This window comes from Amblyomma mixtum, chromosome 2 (genome assembly GCF_055824585.1).
Source record: "Amblyomma mixtum isolate Tamu chromosome 2, ASM5582458v1, whole genome shotgun sequence".
NCBI lineage: Eukaryota > Metazoa > Arthropoda > Arachnida > Ixodida > Ixodidae > Amblyomma > Amblyomma mixtum.
The window spans coordinates 84,543,261-84,562,400 of record NC_143013.1 but is presented as its reverse complement, the minus strand read 5'-3'; the positions used below and the strand labels follow the sequence as shown (position 1 = coordinate 84,562,400).

Sequence of the window (19,140 nt, the reverse complement as noted above, 5' to 3'; positions counted from 1 at the left end):
GTGGCAGCTACACCGCCGCTCCTTCGCCAGACTTCTCGTCGCAGTCGAGTGAGTGAGACGCATAGCTCCGAAGCGGCCCCATGATTTCGCGCCTAGCGATTCGGGGAAGCGGCAGTGGGTTGGCCACAAGGCTTTTGCCAAGCACACTTTAGAATTTCCAAAGTGTTTTCAGTATTTTTTTTAGGAAAGGAAATGCGCAGTATCTGTCTCCCACAGCTGCGAAACCAATAGAGCGGGGGCACGGAAAGCAGAGGGTAAAATTTGTACACCGGTTTTTGAGGAAGGGAAATGGCGCACTACCTGTCTCACACATCTCGGTGGACACCTGAACCAGAGGGAAGGCGCATAACTGCCCTCTTGGAACAGTGTACACCTCAATCGGGCCTTAAGCTACGTGGCGGTAGTGACAGATGTGCGCTGCATGCTTTGGCATTGACAACGTTGTGCCAGAAACGCTGCCACCTACCAGGGTGGCAGGGTGGGTGGGGACTTTAATGTAGATATAAAGACAGGCGGGAATTTCTTACCACTTATGTGAGAGTCCTCTCGCTCGTAACGGTTCCCACAGCTGTGACAACCTCGCGAAATACATGCGCAGACCTCGTCTTTGAGAACCAGGCATTGGTGCAGCAAGTCGAGCATATATATCCATCTATTTCTCCGTCCACAAAGCTTCCTTCGTGACAATCAAGAACTGTTTGTGGAGTGTTTCTTGAAGAGGGAATATGTGTGAAAAATTACAAGGTGTCTGTAATTGTACAGGCATATGTCTTGCTCGAATTCTTTGCCTCAATATATCGAAAAGCTGAAACAGCTGATCAGCTGCGCTCAAATTTCGCATTAGGAAGTAACGTAATCGTCGGCAATTTTTTCTTGTATTTCTCTCTCTCTTATCTATCCCAGTGCCATGTAACGTTTATTTCCTTTCAATTCACGTCTTCACCCAAACTGTACAGCTAGGCGTCGTCCAACGCATTACACTGATTAGGTTTGGTGCCAGTTGTTACACGTGGCAGCTTCTTCTTTTAAGCCGGGTAGTTTTGTAACGAGATGCATAGAGTGCTGGCCACGTTGGCATCCTATGCTTTAAGATGGAAAACTGAGCGATTTGAAGCTCAGAGTTATGAAGTATGCGAAGGAAGTTAGCTTTAGAAGCCAAAATAGGATGCTGATAAGACGCGAGCCCTCCAGCCTACATCTACGCCTCTGGTCTTTTGCGTTCACTTTTCCCACCACATTTCACATCTGTTACAACCTTGTTAAAACTGCGCGCCGAGGAATTTAAAACGGGCTTCACTCATTTACGGGATCATTTCAGAAAGCTGTTAACACGAGGACTCGGTTTTATTAGTACGTGAATTGACCATAGAAGCGATGGCCGCCTATAGCCTTGTATGCGTGAGGTACTGGGTTCGAATCTCGGCACCGCTGGGGACCCGCTGGTTTCGTAACGGGTACACGCCTCTCCCACTAGACGCTCAGGGTTGAAACGCTTGGAAACCAACAAGCCATTCAGTCTCCTACTAAACTGTATTCATTAACTGGAGTTGGCTATGGCAATTAACCAGTATTCAAGCGCAGCCAATTGTGAGCAGTTTGTGGCGGCTCTGATGAGAAAATGATATTGAGGCTAATTATTTTTTCCTTGAAGTGGGCAGCGTTAAGGTACAAGCGGAAGGGTGTTTGTAAGGACGAGTCATCGCTCCAGCACCCGTGAGAGTTCGTTCTTGCTTTCTTTCGCCGTGCTCTAAACGCTTCAAGCAGCGTCTATATCGGTGCAACAGTTGCTGAAAAGAGCGGTCTTTGTGCAACACGATGTGCTTAGGCGGGAGCGCGCAGCAAAAATATTCACAAAGGTTTGCAGCTATCGAGGAGCTCTGCGCTTCTTCCGCTCTCTCACGGCGCCCCTTCGGTCGGGAAGCGGGTGCATTATTTATTTGTCGCTTTAGCCTCGAGATGCAAGAGAAAGAGCATGCCTTATGTCTCGCCATCCACTCCGCTCTCTGGGCGTTGACGTAGCAAAAACAAACACGCGTCAATCGGCGCGTTCTTGAGACTACGGGAAGAAAAGAGCAGCCGCGCTACACTGGAGCGGACGTGTTACTGTGTTCACACTGAGAATAAGCGCGCTAGCGAGGATGATGAATTATCACGACTTCCCAGTGCATTTTTTCCCGCAAACAGAATACGATTAGGTCATGCTTTTTTTATTTTAGGCGCGGCATTGAATTGTTCACTGTGTAGCCAATCAATTTCGTGGTTATGTGCCAGTGTTTTTGATGCTTCAGTTACAGCAGGGACTAGAATGTGGAAAATAACGGACAACTAATAAAATGATAAACACCCGAAATGAAGAACTTAAATATCAATATTTCTTGGCTTTTTTTGTGATACTTTTTTTTCATTTAGCGTGGTTCGACGAAAAGCAAGAGCTGACGCTTCTTATATTAGCCATCTTGAATAAGCTATTCATCTGTTGGGCATCAAAATTAGTCCTTGCTTTAACGTATAAAGTAAATTTTGTGGATATGGTCTTCGATTAAAGTAAAAAAGGAGCTACTTAGGTAGCTTTTGAAGCTGTATTTCTTCTGTAGTACTTGATCTTATTCGGTGGTTGATCCACCGTGATCGTCATATGAAACGCGAACAGTATAAGTGCAACGTAAACGCACGAGAACAAAGATATTAGCTGCCGAGGAAGAAATACTGGAAGGCCCCAGTAACACTCAGCGGTCTTTGCTGCATCTAACTGAATTAAGTGCATTGATATTCAATATTGCTGAAGTAATATATTGTCGTTTCACTGTTCACTTCTCAGTTTCATTGTTCGCATTTCACTTGGCGCTGACAGTATCATGTCCCGGCGTAAAATGCAGCTCAAGTTTCCACCAGCGAATGTCACGCGCCATAGTGCACAGCGACATGTCATGGTTCTTCAGACCCCCCCCCCCCCCCCCCCCCCCGCCCCAAATAAAAAAAAAAACGACTTCACTCCATTCGATTTCCTTCCACTCCAGGACGGCTACTATGTCCGTATATCCTGCTCAGTCTGTTGAGATCACCGTCATTCTTGGAGCCTACTGGTGATCCTCATTTAGTGTTGAAACACGGCGGGAACTAAGAAGGGTAACGCCAGAAAGCGAAGCACCACATCGTTCCAGATTATCGGAACTCTTAAGGGTTTTGAAAATAAACAGGTCAACCTCCGCGAGCGGCGTTGCTACATGAGTTCCGGCGGGCACTGCCAGCTCGAAGCACTCAAGGCTCTCGCCACTTGAGCCCCGTTGAGAGGTGAAAATTGTTGGTTCGGCCCTGGACGGATAGTCTGTTGAAACAATAACGGAACTTGGCCTTGTCTTCTTTTTTTTTGTTTTTGCGCCACCGGCTTGAAAGAACGCTAAAGCTTCTTATTTCTTGCTTTGAAATAAAAAATAAAGCGCTATTTTGGGCTTCGGGGGTTAACAAGTTGGGCTTGCAATTTCTATCTCGACAAATAATCTGGTGAATGAGCTTTACTTGCACTCGTGCCATCTGCCGTGAACTCAGTCAGTTTGCACCTGGTTGCAACTCAAACCGCAGCCGTTCGTATTTAGTGCCTGTTACTGGTTTTTCTCGTTACTGACGCATGTATGGCATGCCATATACACACTTAAAAAAAAAAAAAAACGTCCTTTGTTCCTTTCTTGAAGTTCGTGGTAGATTTTATCTCATGTTTCGGAAGTACTAAGGCTCGAAAGATCCCGATGTTCTTATCGCCACACTGATTAGTCTCATTTTCCTATTCGTTCCCTACCTCGTTTTCTCTAAATGTTATTTGACTTACTCATTACTCACTACTCACTGGTTTCCTAGGGCATTGAATAGGTCATTCACACTATAAACCTCGCAGGATTACTTTTCTTAAGGCTGATTTGTTTTCTGGCTTCTTCCTGCCGGTGGCTTATTATTGCTGCTTTTGCTGTTTAGCTTATTTATTCGCCAACCTGCACGCTCTCCCACTTATTCACTCATTAACTCACTTACTCTTCTTACTGAAAACCGCTCCTGGCCGAAGATGTGTGCCTTGGAGCTGCTGCGTTTCTCGTAGTACAAGGGGCGTCGCTCACAGTCCCCCCGTCGTCTCGGTCACGTGTCTGCGCAGGCGCACGCCACGTGTTACCGGACCCTGTCCCAGGAGTGCAACTTCGGTGTCCTGGAGAGCATCATGCTTCCGCCGGCGGCCGTCAGCATTCCGCGCACGGACGTTCCCTTGGAAACCATCATCGGTGTGGAGATGCGTAGGAGGGAGACACTAGCAAGGGCCACTTACCCCAGCATAGGCAAGCCTTTAACCCCTTACTTCCCGTCGCTCCTCTTAGATTCGTTTGAAAAGGGACCAGCCATGTCATGTTGCCAGGCCTGCAGTCTTGACAACGCAAACTTGAACAAAGGAAGAAATAGAGGCTTCGCTTCGCTGGTCGATGTTTGGATAAGAGGAGACGTCGGTCGGAGCACTGAGACTTCATTCTGTGCTTAATGTTCAAGTTAGAGATGTAAACAGATATCTGGAGTCGTATCACTTCATTCCGGTGAGCGCACTGTGTCGCGGAAAATAAGCGGAGATTAATGGTGATGTGCACAAGAGCTTCATCTGCGCGGAAGAACGAAGTCAGCGCAGCCGAGATAAGCGCTGAGATAATTGTCGCACTAGTGAACCAGCGCTTTAAACAAGGGTTTTGAGCCCATAAATTCCGAACTAGAATGTTTTTTGGGCTTGCACTGAGTTCACACAGTACGATCAATCTGCCTCACTACCCGTCAAAACGAGAAGTCTAATCAGGAGCTCAGGCGAATGGTGATTGGCTGACGCTGTGGCCGCTTTCACGTTTCCCACCGTAATCCACCGTCACGTAGATGCGTTCCGACTGCCACTAATCCTCAAGTGGAAACAGAGCGGAACGCGTGTATCTGCAGTACAGTGGTTTTATGCGAGCGTATAAAAGGTCTCGTGCGAGAATTTTTAATGTGATCGCATTTGCAAGGCAGTTGAAAAACCTTAGCGATAACTGTGCTTATTAGAGCAACGCTGTAAGTACTATGACCGCGCATTTATACGGCGCCTTGATTAAGCCATGCGCATTTCGATTCCATGGCGTCAAGAAGAAATGCGTGTTATAAGAAGTTATGCGTGGTATGTCATTGCTTGCTGTTATTGGGAGTTAACATAGGAAGAAAAAAGGATTTTGACCGGTACAGTTTTGATTTGGGTGCATATGAATCGCGCGCATGCTATAACTACCGCTAAACTGCTTCTACTTTCACATTCGCCTTTCAGCAAGAAGCATATCGGAGGAATTCTCATCGACAGGGGACCTCAAAAGCAAAGAATTTGATGATTATCCGTCACCAAAGGAAAAAGATAAAGATGAAGGTATGCTGTAACCGAGATGATTATTTTCTTTATTTTAATTTAGGCACATCACCGAAGAGCGTTTACAAAGACGCTGGCTTCTATGTCCGGCACTTTTCCCGAAACAAAATTAACCTTTTTGTCAGTGCAATAAAGGACGGAAACATCTTACTAACACTGTTTGTACCTTTCATCCCGTGTGCATTTTTGTTTCCGAAATAAATTTTAAATATCCGATTCCTTCAGCAAATGCCCTTCCCGGTTCGTATAAGCTCTTCAAGGGATAGCGGCGGGATATGAAGATGCCAAATAATAACGCGAAGTAAATTTATTAAAAAATCCTGATACCATTGGCGACTTTAAGTGAAATTATTTTTACAAGGAGAGGAAATGTTCACTGCTCTTTGGATAAAAGCGGTTGACTTTGATTCACACTTCCTAATTGTGCATCAGTTGTAGCATTTTTCATCCATAATACCCCTTCATTACAAAAATTAGAGCTCTTTATTAATACTTACTGAGTAATGATAACCTGTATCGCGAACATTTTTTATGGTCATTGTTATTTTTGTGGATGCATCTAATATATAAAATGTGTTTGTTGTATATGTCATATTGCAGGGACATGTATTGAATCTCAAACGGAATGATTGGCCCTCTTGTTGTAGTACTTGAGGGCCACGTTCTGTTAGAGGTCGATTGATTTAATTGACCTACGCGTCATTAGTGACAGGCTAGTTTTCTAGGGTATGTTGTCTAGACCGCCTGGACTGGTTTACTTGTTCGCTACTACTTCTAACCATCAGCTGATGATGGGCTTAGTCTTTCCATTATAATAACTGAAAAGAAAGTGATCACATGCGTGCCTGCTTATCCATCTGTTTCCCAGAAATAATCAAAGTATACGACGGCAATGCCTCGATGAAGAGAAGAATGTTCAGGACAATCACCGTATCACGCAATGCAACTAGGGAACAAATCATCGTAAGTACATCCGTGCATGTGACAGGGCTTCGTCATCACTCTTAATCCGAGGCGCGTGCGATCAGCGTTTACAAGTACTTTATCATTACAAAAGCTCCGTAGCTTCTGGTGCTTACATTACTAGTCTTGTTCGAAGGCACTGAAACAGACCCTTCCCTGTTTCTTGAAAATTTTTGCTCACGGATTCGTTAAGAGATAAGATCGTCGTTCATTTCGTATCAGCTATATAGTCTGCCATCGTATGCGTGTGTAGTGAAGCTTAAACTTTTTTTTTCTAAATACCTCTGCTGAAAAAAAGTTGTAGGATGCAATAAACACATACAATTTGACATACAAATGTCATACAATATCATCGAATTGTACGAGATTTGTGTGACGAAGGCTTTCTGAGGTTATTGTAAAATTTTTTTCAGTAGGGACGCGCAGTAGGTTTGCCGGTTATAATACATAATGAAGCCAAAGAATATCGGAACACTTTGACAAAACCGAAAAAATAATGACGTTCGGAATAACGATAAGCGCGGCAACCGTGAAAAAAAAAAATGAATGCAAACATTCAAGGCAGTAATAACATAATTCACCAAACATACATCCTGAAATGTAAACGAAAAGCAATTGATGCATGAAAAAAAAAACGTGTGAATAAGCAACACAGTTAAAATGGTAGGATATTACGGTATAGAAATAAACACATAAGCAGAGAATAGAACACGCTCAACTCAGTTTTATGTTGGTGGCCTGCACTTTCTGTGCTCGTTGTCATTGTAGATTGCAATTAAAAAAACTTTCTCCGCCTTCACGTTTTTGCGATTGCGTAGCAACTGCAGTGCTTTTGATTTTGCATTGTTTCTACCCTTTCAGGGTGCTGCATTGCGAGCATTCCATATATCTGGAGATCCAAAGCACTACTACATAACCGATGTATACGGTATGTGACAATTTTCAAGAATTAGGAATCAATTCGAAAGGCAGCGTATTACGTGGCATATTAAATAAATCACGAACAGCTTCCCACTTAAGGTGCAGTAATTTCACTGCGTACGCGGGTTTTAGAACGGCATTTTTTGCTGTGACTGCGATGTAACTCCAAAGCTACAACTGGGTCTTTACCTTAGATTTAAACCATTGCGTGTACATGCACACAAGGCACGCACATGCAGACTACTTCATGTCGGAGGGGATCAAACGCGGATTAATGACATCCTCGTCGAAATCAAGAAGAAGAAATGGGCGAAATGGAAGGAAAAAAATGGCCTGGCTTAGCTTATGGTTAAGCCTAGGATGCGCATACCGCCGGCGGAGGCTGCGCGTCCGCAAGCGAGCGCACGAGTTGAGCCCCAGCTTTCACAGCTGTTGTGACGTCATATCACGTGGTGCGCCGATGTAGATCAAGTGGTAGCCACGCGGCCGCGCGCGGCGCAGCAAGGAAGAGCTCGGTTGTGCGGCTAATATGCTTCGCATAAAATGCGCCCTGACGTGCATACACGCCTTGCTGAGAAGTTGTCATCTTCCAGACCCCAACGAGAAAGAACTGGGCGACTTCATGCCGGTGCAAAGCCTGACTCGGAGGGAAGGGAAGCGACCTGCCATTTTCCTCAGGTATCGACCTCCCAACCCGGACCAGGGATACGTCAAGGTCTTCCCCGGAAAGCTCAGGTGAGCCCCGCGGTGGCGTCAGCTGCTCGCGGAACTCCGGGAAACATTGGCGAAACAACGCAAGGACACTGAAGCTAGTCGCCACGTATGTGTGATTTTTATGTCGTCCATCGCCCTGCACTATTCGTTGATGTTTAATTGCTCAAGCGGCCACTCTGTCGAGGAAAACGGAAGCGAAATACGCTTGCGAACGGAGCACGACGCCCGTAGCGAAGGACGGCTGGTTAGTTTAGGTGCTTAGGCTGAACGATATGAGGTTGAGTAAAGATAGGTAAGGTAGGAAGGAAAGGCGCGGTAGCTGTATCACTCTGAGCGGACAACTGATCCACGCAATCAGGGAAGGGATAAAAGCGCAGTAAAAAAGCGAAGAAGTAAGTACAGGTGCATATTGCACTCTGCTTAGTGCGTGCGTGAGCGGATCCAATCCACCTGTGTTAGGAACCATGGTGCCGCAACTCATCACATGCAGGTAGAATGGTTAGACAACATTCCGTTCGCACTAGGACTCCTGGAGCATTCAGTGTGTTTTTTCGCTAGCCTCGAAATTTCAGCAGTACATAAACCATCGTCATTCCATCTAGGGCTCTGTGTGATCAAGGAGCCCGTAAGAGCCCCGAAACGTCGTGTGTTTCTTTCCTCAAATGTGGGCGAGTGTAGGTTTATTATTCCCGCAATTTCAGCTCCTCGCCAGATGGTATTCCTTGAAACCATTGATTTGTAGCTCGCAAGATAGCAGCACTGCATATATCTTGGTTTCTTTACGTATGAAATAAGTGATCCTTGCCCGATGGATATCATTTTTTTTTCACGTTTCTTGAACCAAACAAAATTAGAAAACATTCTCGGACTTCGTGCTCTTCGAAAGCGCCACATTTTCTTGTGGATCCTTAAAATGTGTTTCTGTGGGGATGTAGTCGTTGTTAAAACCTGCTTTCCTGTGTGGCAGCAGTTATAAAGGGTGAAATATTGTTCGTTTGTTCTTTGTACGTAAAAAAGTTAGGTGCAAAAAGATCACGCAGAGCGGCACGTCGTGGCGTGTAGACAAGTTGGTTTTCTAACATGTGCAGCGATACTGGTGAAGTGATAGCTGATGTTTATTTCAACAGGTACTGCAACAATTCAGATTGTTCTGCAGAATTGTAGAATGCAGCAATAAATATGCGCTGCAGTTTTTTGCCCGAAGCTAACAGTGCGGTCGCGCAATAAACTGTAGCTCAAAATGAAAGGTTGCTTCACTCCACCCTAGTTTAGCAGACGAGGGTGAGGGAATGATAGGTTTCTTTTGTACTGAAGTAGTATAGTAGTGGTTCACAGCAGTGGGTGGATAGGGAAACAAAGCTCAGAACTGTAACTCACGTCTCGTTATTACGAATACTTGGTTCTCGAGCAAAACTGCCCATCAAGTGATTCGGCCATTATAACAAACTGCTAGAATAGGAAGAAACAAACATTTATTTCGAAAAAGAACAATTTCTCATAAAAGAACGATTAGACGACAAATGCGCAAATAGGCGGGGACTCAGGAAGAACAGACTACAAGGATGGATGGGGAGGACGATTTCTTCTACACTGTCCTTTTCTGTGTGTCACCTCCCAGTTGTGTCTTTTTCCCCGTCTAACTGCGCATATGTCGCCTAAATATAAATCTCACCCCGCCGCGGTGGCTGAGTGGTTATGGTGCTCGGCTGCCGCCCTGAAAGACGCGGGTTCGATCCCGGCCGCGGCGGCTGAATTACGATGGAAGCGGAATTCTTGAGGCCCGTGTTCTGTGCGATGTCAGTGCACGTTAAAGAACCCCAGGTGGTCGAAATTTCCGGAGCCCTTCACTACGGCGTCCTTCATACCCTGAGTCGCTTTCGGACGTTAAACCCCAATAAACCACCAAAGCACCCGAATATGAATCTCAAACTAGTCTCGAAACCAACGCTTTTAATTCTGTGATTAAAGTGTGCCTAAGCAGAAATCTGTGCGCAATGAATTAAAGAGCAGCCTCACAAGCCATGAGATGCGTGACGGCGTTGTCATTGCATCGCTCACATTTTAGGAACCGATAGCACACATCTGCATCGATGGTGCTGAGCTGACACATGCTGAATTCGATCGTCACAAGGGCAGAAGTTGTTGAGTCAGTTTTCTTCGTATGAATTCATGTAATTGGCGAATGGAAAGACAAGCCGACCGGGCACCTTGCGAGTGTAAAGCAGGAAACCGCATAACAAAATAAAAATAAAAAATAAACGCTACTCTTGATACATTTGAACTTTGGCAGCGACTTTCGCTGGTACCCTATACACAGATTACGTGAAAGGAAGTATGGAAGGAAGGTCAGACCAGTCAAGGTTTTGTTCTAATCTCTGTCTTTACTAACGAGGCACAAGTATATGGATCCCAACGAAGCATGTATTTTAACGCAATTGCGTTAAGACTCCCGTTCTCCAGAGAATCCCGCGTTGTCGGTGTCGTCGCCGGTGCTCCGAACACAAAGACAGGTGGCCCGCCTGTCACCTAGGTCACGTGACCATCTGACGCCGTCACAACCTGACCACCAGATTGTGAGCAAGGTGGCCACCGTGACAGGTGGCAGCTAAATTAATGATTCGTCGCGAGCTTGGGAAGAGAAACTTTAGTCTAACGAGCCCTACAGGCGGCAGTGTCTGAAACATAGGTTATATTGGGACTGAAAAAAAATTCAAGAAAAATGTGTCCCAGCACGAGTGTTTGAGACAACCAGCACCACTCCGCCAGGAGTGGTACGACGAATCCCCGCAATCTATGAATGTAAAGTAGAGAATGACCGTTTTCGCATGCATGGCTGTGTAGGCGGAACCTAGACGACAGAGTGCAGTGCTGTGGCATTGTATACTTATGGGCAGGCTAAGCGTTATGTGATGGTGAAAGAAATAACATTGTCTGTGTCTGCGAAGTGATACTCAAAGTGGACCCCAGACCGCTGAAGGGAGCTGTTAACGCTATGGCGTTTTTTAGAAAATTTTTGCGTGTTTTGCGACTTCGATATTAACAGGGATCGTAATAATGGAGCACGACTTGCATGCTAATGAATACTTTACGGATGCCTGCCGCATACAGAAAACTGGGAACCTCGTGACCAGCCAGTATTATCCGAATGGATACAGTTGCGTCCATTTTTTTTCGGCTTCCACATTTTATTGCGAAAGCAATATTACGACCGGTTTCAGCCCTTCGCGTTGGGGCGGCCGCGAGGCACGTTTGACCTTGAAGGGCGGCGCGAGGCGCTGCCCTCGCCGCGCTCTCGCCAGCTGCGGAGTGTGGAGAGGAGGCTGGAGAACGAGGGGGGGGGGGGGTATAAGATGTGTTCGCTCGCTTGCCGGCTCCATCATTATGCCGCCTGAAAAACAGAAAGGGAGGCTACGTCGGCTTGCCGAAGCCAGGAAACGACAACGGGCTTCGGAGACAGATGAAGAACGCGAACAGCGCCTTGATAAGCGGCGCGCTCAAGACGCTGCTAGACGGGCGCACCGCGCCTCTATCGAAACCGAATCGTCTACAACCGGTGATGATCCCGAATGGAACGCTATGGATGCTTACGCAAGCTACCAGGTTTAGCCAAAGCTAAACCTTAGCAACTTTTTTTTTTGAACTTCGTCACCAATAACATACTCATAAAGAGCTGCATGACTGCTACCACAAAGCTGCATCAGATGGCGGTACTGGCACAGTTGTCCAGAATAGGTTGGTTATGACGTGTCAACATAGCCTTTTGAATGCAGCGGCACTGTTTATTAGCATGAAATGCTTTCAGCTTCCATTCTCGGCAGATTCGGCCGAACATGGTCCAGGAACCACGCGCAATACAAAGCCGAACATGACGCCGAACGTGAGCCCGAGCATTCCGAAACTTTACATCCAATCCGGGTTACCGGCTGCGAGAGCGCGTTAGCACCGTCTAGGTTGTGTTTATGTGAGCCCAAGCTTGGGGCTAAACAACGGACGCAGCCCGTCCGTAAAAGAAGAGTGCCTGGTTTATGTCGTAAATCCAACAAAGAATGCTACCGCGCGGCTATCGTGTCAACGCCACTCTCGCCCAGCGCGTCGAGCCAGTGGAGGAACGCGCGCTACTCTGGAAGCCGTCTTCAGGTGGGAGCCGTCCTAGAGTATACTACGCCTTTCCGGCAATGCATTTCATGCTTGACCTTACTCTCGACCATACAGGCTACAGTTTCTTTAAGCATGAAATGCTTTTAGCTCCCGTTGTCGGCAGTGTGGTGACGTCACGTCGAGACCGAGAGCCAACATCCGGGCACTGAATTCCACTCATCCGGACACTGAAACGAGAGCATCCGGGCACCGTACGAGATTTAACGAGACTCATACGTGATGTGTTAGGGGCTTTAAGAGAGAGCCGCTTAGAGCAAGAGGGGAGCTCCAGGGCGAGATGGGCCTTGGGGCTGAAAAACTGCTTCCGCGCCGTCCCCAAGGATGGCGCTGCGGTCTCACACTCACACGTCTTGCGGAAAGCGATTGCTTTGGGAGTGATACGCCGCAGCAGAAGACTGCTCGCCCCTGCCGACAACGCCATGATTATGCGGCCGCTTCCGAAAGCGACAAGGCCGCCACGGTTCGCGGCTGCCTACCTAAGCCCGCACTATTGCAGGCGATCGCTTCGACGCAACAAAAGGGTGTGGTGTGGTGTGTTGAACACTAGACCCATTTCAAGATTTTGACTAGTACCATCTACAATTCAATAGCTGCGAGAGTTCAATAAGAATGCATAAACAATATGTGCAGAAAGAACGGGATAAATTTTGAGGACGCAACCGTCTCTTCGATGAAGTGCAGCTGAACAATGATGCTATTTTTTTTCCCAGGTCTGCAGACATTTACCGTGTGATTCCAGTGACAAGCGACACAAGTGTAGAAGAAATTATGATCCAGGCCCTCGAAAAATTCGGACTGGACTCTTCAGACATCAACAAGTTCAGGCTCTCTGAAGTCACGCTAGACAAAGGATGTACGTAAAGTTTGCGGCCTTGGTTGCGCTTTCCGCCAGTTGTTCACGCTGAAGGTTGCACTGTTTCATTGCCCACTTTTTCCCCTTGCAGCTGTTCATGAGAGAGTGATGGACAATCAAGAAGGTCCTTGGGTGTTACTTAGGAACATTGCCAGAGTAAGTACAAGGAGCAAGCTGACGCAGCTTCGCTGTAGAACCTTTATCAAAACTGGCCCTCGAGGTCTATAGTTCATGTTTCCCACTAGCCAACAATTCTGGACAAAAAAACAATTTTTGAGCGGGAAGCCTTTTATAAACGCAGTTTTACTGCTTAAGCAATACTACGACAGGTTTCAGCCGTTCGCGTCGGGGCGGCCGCGAGGCACGTTTCACCTTGAAGGGCGACGCGAGGCGCGGTGCACTACAGCTGTAGCCGCGCCGCTGCCCAGTGGAGGCGCTGCCCTCGCCGCGCTCTCGCCAGCTGCGGAGTGTGGAGAGGAGGCTGGAGAACGGGGGTTAGTTCGCTCCCTTGCCGGCTCCGTCGTTATGCCGCCTGAAAAACAGAAAGGGAGGCTACGTCGGCCTGACGAAGCCAGGAAACGACATCGGGCTTCGGAGACAGATGAAGAACGCGAACAGCGCCTTGCTAAGCGGCGCGCTCAAGACGCTGCTAGACGGGCGCACCGCGCCTCTATCGAAACCGAATCGTCTACAACCGGTGATGATCCCGAATGGAACGCTATGGATGCTTACGCAACCTACCAGGTTTAACCAAAGCTAAACTCCAGCAATTTTTTTTTATATAATGTAGGATTTCAGTCTAACTGTCATTGTATCCGCAGGTCACCCAACGGCAATCTTGCAATTTTTTTATATTAACGTTTTTGCTATCGTCATAAGTGTTCACCATTGGTTTTCTATGGCAGTCTGAACTGTTCAATGCGATGGACGGAAACACTTTAAAAGAAAGATTTTGCTACATAACAGAAGAATGGACCAATGGACCTTCAACACATCCATAACAGTGTCTTACAATTTTCAAATTTTTTGTCCGATAATGTTGGACATGGCCCCGCAGTACACTAGCTAACAATGCTCTATTTCAATGCTTGTTAAACTCTACCGTGACCACAGACTTATACCGAACCTTTCTCACAAGGTTGCTTAGAACAAATTTCGAGTTGGAAATTAGAAATACGTCTGCGGAGAAAAAATATGATCGTGTTCTCAAACTAGCCCTGCATTACCGGAGCGTAGCTGGTGTCCCAAAAATGACTGATGGATTTTGAACATCAATAAAAAAAAAGACGGAATAAGATAGAATTGTATTGTTTGCGGCCTTACGCTTAGGAAATCACGGAATTTTATCCCTTCAAAATTCAAATTTAGTTTAAATTTCCACCAACAGTTGGCGGGTATTTTCTTTGGAAACTGCGCCTCGTTTCAACAAAACTGTGTTCCAGGCGGTGGAACTCTAACACAATAAACACCCGCTGTTTATGACCAGCTGTACGGAATGACCAGCTCAAATATGCTCCGTTTTAGCTATGCCTGTTCCAGATCGCCTGCAGCGCCACCTGTTTGTGTGAATGTTAACTAAATTTGAATTTTGAAGGAATAAAATTACATCATTTCCTAAGCGTAAGGCCCAAACAATGCAATTCTATCTCATTCCGTTTTTTTTTTATTGATGTTCAAAATCCGTCAGTCATTTCTGGGACACCCGGTAACTTCGCGTATAAGATTTAACGGCTTAATTTGCTACCCAGAGCAAGCCGCATATAATTGAAAGGATGATTAGTAGTAGTTCAGAAAAGAAAAAAATGCTTAAGAGCCTCATACCCAGTCGTGTCTCTTTTACGCAGGGCCTACTCTTTGTCAAAGCCTAAGTGGAGACGATTCCCGATAAAGAACTTTTCACGTTATTTCTTCTTTCCATCTTTCTAAATTTTACGAGGATACCTCTCGCGCTGCCTCGTGCTAACACTGCGTGCTTTCGTCGCCTCTTCTCTCTTTCTCTCCTTCGTCTTCAGGAGTCCATACGGCAGAAAGACCTGACCAGGTTCTACCTCCAGCAAAAGGAGGACTGTTATAGCTCCAGCGTTGCCCTTTTCGTTGGAAACCTTCCGCCGAATTTATCCCAGAGACAGTACGAAAAAATCCTAGTAGACCTTTTAGGAAAACGTGAGTACAATGCACCCTCTATACACATTTTCCCAGTTCGTTACCCGTCGTCACGGTTATAATTTATATTATCTTTAGAGGCCCCTATATCGCATTACGTAAGAAAGAGAGCGGAGAGGGGGGGGGGGGGAGAGGGCAAGATTACCGAAGGAAGGGGCACAACATAATGTAGTTAGTACAGTGCAGAAAGCTACTAATACAAAGCGATACAATACGATGCCATGCAATTCATTGCAATGCAAAATAATGGTGCGAAAAGTTGACCAGTGCAAACTGGTCTGACGACGGGAGTTGATGCAAAAAAATACTGAGCAACGGTAATTTACTTTAGTGCTCATCAGAGAAAGAGAAATGAACTAGTGCCTTCATTGTGCAGTATGTGGTTCATGAAGCGTTCATGTAGATTTGCCGGATTTTATTATTGCTTGAGGCACTTTTTAGTGAGTTCTCATTTTAGGATTTTGCGATACCTTTAACTGCTGGTCACTCTGGCTACGTGAAAGCAGAACTGCGTATTTTTTTCTGTATTTTTATTGTTTTGCTTAACGTTTGTTTACTTGAGGAAAAAAATTATAACCTGTTTCAGGAATCATTTTTTTTTTGCAGAACTTATCGCAACAAAAGTAATCTCCAGCAACAAATTTATTACAAATCAGTTTTTTAACACCTTTCTAAGGATTAAGGTTTTTGAATAACCGTTGTACAAATAAAATAGCCGAAGACGAGGGTCTGAACCTGACAATTTCGTGTTGCTTCGTTCTTTCTCTTCCTCAACAGCTTACAAATTCAAGCAAATAGGTCCAATTTACTATGAATACGGTTCCCTGATCATCACCTACGACAATGCAGACATAGCAGTGAAGGCTTTTTACATGCTGAGGGAGTCGAGCTTCGAAGACAAAAACCTCCTCGTCCTTCTCCTGCCCAACACCATCCCCGAAATGATCCCCGAAGGTGTCAGGGTGAGTGTGCTTCCCATCATCGCGGCGCCATCGGGTGAGGAAAAATGTCACTAATTGGAGCACCAAACTCGGGGTTATCAAGTCAGGACAGGCGGTGAGAGCTCCGTGGCATACGTAGGAGAGCTGTGGCAATGGAGCGAGCCGGTTTCTTAATGCGAAAGCCCCATTAGACGAACTTCGCCGGCGACCGTCTTTATTGTTGAGGCCCAGAGATGGTCCCAAAAAGATGACGTCATCGAGCCGTCTTTAAGCGAGGCGCACGTGTTACGTCACGGCCAAGGGCGCTACAGGAGGAGCAGGTGGCGTCGCGTCTGGGGATAGACGTTTCAAGACCAAGTGAGAGTGTGTCGCCGCCAAGGCAGTGTGTAGCTGGAAGTTCCGAACGTGTGCCTGTCTTCGTGCACAACAAACCACAAAGACGAACCATCTCGCAGAAATAACTTTAATGAAAGAAACTCGACCGGGCAGTAAACTATATGATTTCGCATTCCACGCGTAAGCAGTCTTAAGTGCATCCACCGAATTGTTTGTTCCGAGAAGTGTGCCATAAATCAAGGGTGGAAGGGAATGTAGGAGAAAGAATCAGAAATAAAGGCCAGTTTTACTCAGCCAGTCGAAAAGGTTGCCGGTGGTGTAACGAGACATTTCACTCACGAAGCAGCGCCGTTACTAGCCGTTATGGAAGAGGGTAATCTGAGTGCGTGGGCAGTCCCAGATCACGTGAGTGTCATCACGGTATCCACCGAAGGTCTGCAGAAGTTCCAATTTTATCGTTACGAGGCACCGTGGGCGAGCTTCGGTGTCTAAAGTAGGGGTGCCGCTGAATACATAGTCTTTAGCAGGCGTTTGAAGCTTCTATAAAGTTTTGAAAACATTTAAGGTGAAACAGCTGCTTGTTTTAGCTGTTTTATCACTCAAAGAAGATATCATTTCCAGACAGCGTGCGTCTAGTTGATTAAGATGCTCCCTGAAGGAGTGTAACGGTATTTCCGACATTATTTATTCATTTATTTATTTATTTTATTTTACCATCAGGGCCTTGCAGGCATTGCAGAGGGGAGTAGGCAGAAAATATAGAACAAACAATGGAAAAAAAGGAAACGGGTACATAAAAGATTAATCCTGTGTATGCAATGTTAGCTAAGAGAAAAATACATTAGTGCAGAACAAAATCGTCAGAGTTTATACAACACCAGCCAAAGCGTTGCGAAAGTTATTTACGTTAGTAATAGATACAATTATGTCGACTATGAGGCATTCGGAGCAGTGCAAAGTTCTAGACTGATTTCGACCATTCTTATGGGAAATCGCATGAATTCGAAAGACACGAGATCTAGTTAGTCAATGCGGATCTTTGAATCGCTGCTGATGGAGAGCGCGTTTGTGCTTGCTCTTGCAGCCATTACTGGTATTCGTGAACGTGAAGAGCGGAGGCTGCCAGGGCCTCGAGCTGATCACCTCATTCCGGAAGATGCTAAACCCGTACCAGGTGTACGACCTGGAGAACAGCGGACCCTTACCCGGGCTGTACGTGTTTCGGCACGTGCGCGACTACAAGATCCTGGTGTGCGGCGGCGACGGCACCGTCGGCTGGGTCCTCCAGTGCCTGGACAACGTGGGCCAGGACTCGGAGTGCCAGTCCCCGCCGTGCGCCATCGTGCCCCTGGGCACGGGCAACGACCTGGCGCGCGTGCTGCGCTGGGGCCCCGGCTACACTGGTGGCGAGGACCCCCTCACTCTGCTCAAGGACGTCATCGACGCCGAGGAGATTCGCCTGGACAGGTGGACGGTGGTCTTCCACTCGGATGAAAAGCCGGAGGAGAAGCCCGGATCACTCACCAACAGCTCGGGTTCCACGTCCGAGGACAACACGGCCATATTCGTCATGAACAACTACTTCGGAATCGGCATCGACGCGGACCTTTGCCTCGACTTCCACAACGCTCGCGAGGAGAACCCAAACAAGTTCAACAGCAGGTGCGCCTCTTCTCCTCCAGCTTCACTGGTTGAATACATAGGGTTAATATGTTGAATACGAAAACGGCCAGCTCCTGCTGCGCATGCGCGGCTAATGTTAGTGACGGGCGCATGCGACAGATAGCGGCAGCTGGCTCCTCGTAAAACCAGATGACGCCTGCGTCTCCCACGAGCGTTTGCTTTCAACCAGTAGCAGACGAATTTTCGCCGCTCCCCAGAGGGCGCAAATCTTGTGAAAAGGGCGGGTTTCTGCTGTTTACTTCACTGCTATCAACCTTAAACCTATGAGGATATTGTGTACGAATTTGATGTGAAGTCGCGCTCAGTATTAGCTGCAACACGCCGGCAGTGACCGCATTGTGGTCTGCGTTTTGCAAGTAAGGAAATCGCCGGCCGTGATAAATAGAGCCAAATGGTCGGGAACACTGCAGAAATGCCACTTTTTCTATTAGCAGCTCCTACGACTGCCAGTTGTGGGTTGCAGATAGTACTCAGCGCGATAGTAGTTGTTCGTTACTGATCTATACGTGTCGAATTGCACTTGTGTAAAACGGAAGTTTCGAAGGTAAAATTAATTTTTCCTTCACTTCCTCAGAGTTGATTTAATTTTTTTAAATACCCCAGCAATGTCAATTCGTTCAGTGATTCTAGCCAGCGATCTGCTATTGAACTCTTTTGCTTCAGATTGTTTGTACCTTAATAAACAACATAGCTGCGGTGTCCTTTGCTCTACTGTCAACAGCGTCGACTGTTATAGCCCACCCCTCTCCCCTTGAGACCTCGTGGTCGTCGTCCTTGAAATGGTGTCATCACATAGCAAGGTCACATGGCCAATTAGTGGTCGCATTAATGGATCACATGTGGCCTGACCACTGTCTTGTGACCCATTAATTGTCAATGGGTGATGTGTCCCGTAACCTCTTCACACACACATGACTTCCATGAACACCTTGACAGCTGACATTAAAGCTCATCACTTATGGTATTGTGAACATTCCTTCAATGATTTTTTCCACATT

The 19,140-nt window shown here is 46.6% G+C and overlaps 1 protein-coding gene across 2 annotated transcripts in view; it reads left to right on the top strand.

The window, feature by feature from the left end:
• The window catches only part of LOC149359970 (diacylglycerol kinase theta), a 79,134-nt gene that overhangs the window by 36,182 nt on the left and 23,812 nt on the right, over nucleotides 1–19,140 (top strand). For both annotated transcript variants that reach the window (XM_089572075.1, XM_089572076.1), the window contains exons 6-15: nucleotides 4,142–4,319; nucleotides 5,315–5,410; nucleotides 6,279–6,373; nucleotides 7,235–7,301; nucleotides 7,888–8,029; nucleotides 12,877–13,019; nucleotides 13,111–13,175; nucleotides 15,032–15,182; nucleotides 15,960–16,144; nucleotides 17,544–18,121. In XM_089572075.1, coding sequence (XP_089428201.1) covers nucleotides 4,142–4,319; nucleotides 5,315–5,410; nucleotides 6,279–6,373; nucleotides 7,235–7,301; nucleotides 7,888–8,029; nucleotides 12,877–13,019; nucleotides 13,111–13,175; nucleotides 15,032–15,182; nucleotides 15,960–16,144; nucleotides 17,544–18,121 — 1,700 coding nt within the window. The remainder of the gene's footprint in view (nucleotides 1–4,141; nucleotides 4,320–5,314; nucleotides 5,411–6,278; nucleotides 6,374–7,234; nucleotides 7,302–7,887; nucleotides 8,030–12,876; nucleotides 13,020–13,110; nucleotides 13,176–15,031; nucleotides 15,183–15,959; nucleotides 16,145–17,543; nucleotides 18,122–19,140) is intronic.